The sequence below is a fragment of the Lactuca serriola genome, chromosome 3, assembly GCF_051521515.1.
Source record: "Lactuca serriola cultivar US96UC23 chromosome 3, Lser_US96UC23_V15, whole genome shotgun sequence".
Classification (NCBI taxonomy): domain Eukaryota; kingdom Viridiplantae; phylum Streptophyta; class Magnoliopsida; order Asterales; family Asteraceae; genus Lactuca; species Lactuca serriola.
This window is the reverse complement of record NC_136410.1, coordinates 72,124,195-72,130,160: the sequence shown is the minus strand read 5'-3', so window position 1 is coordinate 72,130,160 and position 5,966 is coordinate 72,124,195. Positions and strand designations below refer to the sequence as shown.

Genomic DNA, 5,966 nt, shown 5'->3' with positions numbered 1-5,966 from the left:
TAAAATGTGAACAATTTCAATAGATCAGTGACAAATAGATAATGGAAAAAAATTTAGTGACCAAATGTGAACAAAGTCGAAAGTTTGTTACCCTTTCAAGTCTTTATCTTTTTTTTTTTTTTTTTTTTTTTTTTTTTTTTTTTTTTTTTTTTTTTGTTAAAATAAAACATATAGCTTAGAATTAGGTAAGTAAAAAAAGAGAAGAAAGTCCAAGACAGGAGAAAGGAGATGAAGCAAAAACGGGGGTAAAGTAAAAGTGTAAAACAATGGCGCACTGTCCGTTTTATTAGGGTTTTTCTCCGCAGACTACGCCATCAAAGTTCCATCATCATCTCCATCGCCTTGCTCGAAACCCCATAATCATAACAGCAAGTACACGCACAAGCTATCACACTTTCTCTCGTCTCTTTGCGTTTATGCTGTTTCCCCTTTTGCATACCGGTAAATCTTCTTAGGGTTTCTATACTGTTCATATGGTATCCTGAACCTTTTTGCGGTTTAATAGAATGTATGCTCATCATATTTTCGTATCTATAATTATTCTTTTTCATCCTTTTTCTCTGAATTTTAACCCTGTTGTGGTCGTTTTAGTTAACGTTTACTTTCGATTGAATCGCAAAGCATCATAAAGTTCTAACTTTGAAGTTATTAGATGAACTATGACCTACTCTTTTGGTTACAGAGAAGAAAAAAAAGTTACAAAATAGTAATTTACTTCATGGTCAAAAATCATCTCTGGACTGAAATGAATTCAATTACGTGAATAGCTGTGGTCATGGCGAGGTTTTTTTCCCCTCATACACCTTCCATTTTCTAGTTTGGGAATTGTTGCTCTTAAATTCTTAAATCACAAAAGTCAAACTTGACTCTTTGGTAGTTGAATTGAATCCGGATATTTTTTGATAAACGAATTCACATTATATATTCTTTACATATGTTCTTTGTTTGACCTTTGGTAGTTGAATCTTGAATCTTGATATTGTCCTTCTTGCTTATTTACCTTTCTAAAGTAGTTAATTTAGCACGTATATGTTTTTTTTTTCTTGTGTACGTCTGGTTCATGTGATGCCATATCTTGTTTGATCTAAATGACTTCACATCATGACATCACTTTCTTCTTCTTCTTGAATACTCCAAAAATTACATAAATAACCTTATCTCTCTTTAATTCCAGGGCTTCTACTCTGAAATCAAACAAAGATTTGATTTCAACAAAGATTGATGATGATATATTTAGTGGGATTGCATCGATACATATAAAGCAGCTTCCTTTTACTGTTCTTTGTTGGAGGTTGTTGAAGAAAGCATACAAAAGACTAATTTACCCGTGTGACAAAAGATAGCTAAAACGGGGTCTCTCTGTTGTGTGGCTGCCAGGCCACATGATGGGTCCAATGCGGTTAGCCAGGACTGGTCCATGGGCCCACACGAGCCCTACTGGCGAACCAACACCAGCTTCTCTCCTCCACCACCAAGATGGGATTTCCGATTCCATTCCGAAGTTCAATCATTCGGTTCCCAAGAAGGAAACCGTTTATACAACGGTTCTTCTACATCTTCAAACAGTAGAGAAAGTCGAAACTGGTTAAGAACAAATCACTTACCAAATCATCGGCATTCTGTTTCTGATGGAATTGGAGCACTTTTTAGTACCCCATCCGACTTATCCCCAAACCAACAGTGGACCCCACCTACTATCCAAGAAATCAGCCTTGATGAATATTCCAATTCATCAAAAAGAGGTAATATTAATTATTAAATATACTACTATATGCTTATTCACTTATTAAACATGATTTGCTAAAAAGACTACATTTTGCAGTTTTGGGGCCGTTGTCATTTTCGCCAAATTCTGAGGTATAATTACATTTTGGTGCCCTCAACTTTCGAGTCATTGTCGGATTACACCCAAACTAAAAATGTCAGAATTTTTTATAGGGAATTTCGGCTCCTAATGAAGGAAGAGCTTCAATTTCATCTCATTCAGATAGTAGTGATTTTGAGACAATTGTAAAATCACTATCCTCTCAATCCCATCATGGTCGGCGTTGCTTCATGTCAAAGCCAGTCCACCCGTTGTCCATTCCAGTTGAAAGAACCAACTCCGGAATCGGAATCGGAATCAACGATTCCGATGCTGCTAGTTGTGAATTTGAGCATTCCGATGTTTCCGAACCAATTGAATCTGATGTTATTAATCGATCAAGTGGGGATAAATGTGGTCTCTGTGACCGGTTTTTGTCCCAGAGATCACCATGGAGCTCCCGCCAGATCATCAGAAGTGGAGATTTTCCGGTGACCGGAGTTCTCTCCTGCCGCCATGTCTTCCATGTAGAATGTTTGGATCAAACAACACCAAAAACACACAAAGGTGATCCTCCGTGTCCCATTTGTGTTAAATCTGAACCTAGAAATTCTCCTGAACAACGGGTTTTGTCAAAATTGAAAAACTCGGGGGTCCCACACCTCAAAACCTTTCGTGAGGATGGACCATCTCGCCCCTGGCGGTGTGCTCAGGCGGGGAATTGTGTTGAAGGGGCTTTGAGTGCACCATCACGCAATGGCATGATGGTAATTAACCGGAATCGGATCAAAAAAGGTCTTTCCTTGAAGGGGAACTCCGGTAAGGAGTTCGCCGGAAAACTAAAGAATGGTGGTGGTGGTGGTGATGGGGTCGGGTGTTCAAAGTCAGCATCAAATTCAAGAAAGAGGTGATGAAAATGGTATGGGGTGTGTGTGTGTGTGTATATAAGAAGTGCAAGGACTAAAATTGATTTTGATTATTAACTTGTAACAAGAGCCCCAAAATTGTTTTGATTAATGTTATTGTTAGGTATATGTAAAATATTGTAATTTTGGAAGTTGGGATTCTGTAGGTTGTGTGTGTGTTTGCGATAGAGGTGTAAACTAATGGGATACATAAATATCTGCTTCTAATTTATCATGGATTATTACTAATTTTTGCATCAAGTTGAATTTTTAATGCCAAAATGATAATACCAAGTTTAAAATCTGAAAAATATATAGATTTGTTTTTGGAAAAACAAACATGATGTTACTTGGTAGGAAAAACGAAATTGCAATCGACTCATTTGCAAAAAAATTGATTAGTAAATTACCAAAAAAAGAAAAAAAGAAAAAACAGTTTCAACCATTATAAGCTTATTAGATCCAAGTTTCATCCATTATAAGCTTAATAGATCTATTTGAGATTCAATTTTTTCACCATTAATAGCCATATCTATAATAACAAGCTCAACAAATTCTTTATACAATATTGTATTGTTATATATTTTCAAATCAACAGACGTAGTAAACGTAGAACCTTTGATCTTCAAATTAGCAAATTCCGAACCTGCAATCTCCAAATTAAAATATTAACATAGTTGTGATATTTTCTTGATAGGACACAAAAGATTTCTATAGATTTCCCACTTTCCAAAAGGGGGAAACAGTAATAACGTCCAAAAGTGAAAGGACTAATCGTTGCAATTACATAAAATCAGGACACAGTAGTCGTTGAACTTTAAATCTACAGAACGTCACCGCCGGCGGCGACGGTTTAAACCGCTCATCAACCGCCTTTCCAAAATTTGAATTTACATTAACCGCAATAATCACCATAAAAACCATGCACCAAATCCAAAATTTCAGACCATCTCCCGATTAAACTTAAAAAATGGAACAGTCCAACGACAATGGCATCAAAATCTACACCATCTCCTCGTCAGCCAACTTCGACCACCAACCACCGTCACCACCACCCATGCCACCGCCAGACTTCACTACAACCACCGGTGGCCGGAGACGGCGGGCAATGGCAAACGGGGTCCAGAAAACACTCTCAAAGACTTCAATGCTCGTAAACTTCCTCCCGACAGGAACCCTTCTCACATTCGAGATGCTGCTTCCCTCCGTCTACGGGAAAGGCGAATGCACCACCGTGACCACCCTGATGATCAACGTCCTCCTCGGAATCTGCACTATGTCGTGTTTCTTCTTTCACTTTACAGACAGTTTTCGTGGGTCCGATGGGAAGATTTACTATGGGTTTGTGAGTCCATGGGGGTTAAAAGTGTTTAAATCGGACATAGGTGTAGAGGTGCCTGACGACGAAAGGTATAAACTTGGTTTCACTGATTTTGTTCATGCGATGATGTCATCAATGGTGTTTGTAGCGATTGCTTTCTCGGATCATAGGGTTACGAACTGTTTGTTTCCAAGGCATACTAAAGAAATGGATGAAGTTATGCAGAGTTTTCCGTTGATGGTTGGGGTTGTGTGTAGTGGTTTATTTTTGGTGTTTCCAAACACTCGATATGGGATTGGATGTTTGTCTGCTTAATTAGTTTTCTTGTTTGTTTTTTCATGATTTATCGAAAATGTGTGTAGTTTGATGATGATTAATGTACGTAGTAAATTGGGTTCTGTATCATATTTCTATTTAACAAACGAAAGATAGTATAAAGTCGATGGAATTTGAATTCCACAGGAATTTGTCATTCCTTCACACACTTATGTCTTTCCATGAGTAATTGGAATGTAAGAAATCTAATGATGGTAGGAATCACAATAGGATTAGGGTGTTTTGTATATTCTTGGTGTTACATTATATAACAAGCCCCAACGTAAAATCTCACTTCTTTTGGGAAATATTCCTCCACATTCTTGACATCAAGAATTTTAATTCGGCTTTCACACAAGCCCAAAATTTTGCAAACTGAAAAAAGGGTTTAACTTGGAGACTAAAGTTTATAATCCGTGTTACGCTACAAAATAAAGAAAAGAATCAATATTTAAAGTAAGACAAAACTGCAAAAATGGTCCCTGTGGTATGTATTTTTTTGGGGTTTTGATCCAAACCCCGACTTTTTTGGATTGACAGTCCTTTTGAGCTACTTTGTTTGTGGTTTTGGTCCCTCGTAAAATTAAAAAGACAAAAATACCCTTCTGATGCATTTTCTATGTTTTTTTCTATTTAATATAAAATTTTATTAATAAAAGTTGTGAGACCCACCTCTCTCTCTCTCTCTCTCTCTCTCTCTCTCTCTCTTCTCTCTCTCCATTTGAAGAAAGAAAGCACGGTGATTGTAACACCGGTCTAGGCTGCTCACCACCACGACTGCCGCCATAGACCACCATAACCCCACCGAAAACCATCCTCGTCTGTCTTGGTCGAGCCCCACCATCATTCCTTACTGTTTCTGTCGAGCAAGCTGCCAGGCACCACCCTACACCACCATGTTCTTCCCCCTTCTTGCTACTGATCGGAGGAAACAACCACCACCATGTTAACCCACTTAATTTTTCGAACACCTCCTCCACCTCCCCATGTCGTGACCCACCACCAGCAAACACCCTTCCCAAATACCTCCGGACCATAACCTTGCTCCTCCCAGCCCTCTCTCTCGTTGAGCTCTTCTGAAAAGAAAGGAAACAAAGGTAGTGAAGCTTGTATTTGAGTAACATATCGGTGTAAATGCAAAGGAAAAACCTCATTAATCGGCATAAGGTACAATAAGCTTTTCTCGATTTTCTTGATACAAATCTTTCAAATTACTCGTTGTTATTGGAACTGATCTTAAGAACCCCAAATAGAGATATATTTAGATGTTCGATTTCAAATTTTGTGGTCTAAATTTCAAATCTTGAATCAGGGACAGGAGACATCGGATCAAGAAAACACCTGATTATTTTTGTTCTTTCAAATTACTCGTTGTGACTGTTGGCAAAACCCACCAAACGCCTCCATCTTGTCGTAACCCAGCACCACCAAACGCCATCGTCGTTTCTGCTTCGTCTTGGTCCCTCGTCGAGCATCCACCAACAGAAATTAAGCAGCAAGGCTGCCCACATCCACCAACTACAGCCACCTGTCGTTGCCCTTCCACCGTCGGATCAGGTAGAAGAAGAAGAGAAAATGGGGTTAGGATCTTTTCTTCTCATCCTGACGCAGACTAAGTCGG

At 38.6% G+C, this 5,966-nt stretch overlaps 1 protein-coding gene and 1 pseudogene across 1 annotated transcript; both read left to right on the top strand.

Annotated features, from left to right (window-relative positions):
* The first annotated feature begins 208 nt into the window (after positions 1–208).
* LOC145092589 (uncharacterized) lies at positions 209–2,958 on the top strand. Its single transcript, XM_079030536.1, has 4 exons — positions 209–441; positions 1,175–1,742; positions 1,823–1,857; positions 1,939–2,958. The coding sequence occupies exons 2-4, from the start codon at positions 1,418–1,420 to the stop codon at positions 2,713–2,715; spliced, it is 1,137 nt and encodes a 378-aa protein (XP_078886662.1). The 5' UTR covers positions 209–441; positions 1,175–1,417; the 3' UTR covers positions 2,716–2,958.
* Positions 2,959–3,515: 557 nt separating this feature from the next.
* LOC145094508 (protein DMP9 pseudogene) lies at positions 3,516–4,418 on the top strand (annotated as a pseudogene).
* Positions 4,419–5,966: the final 1,548 nt, after the last annotated feature.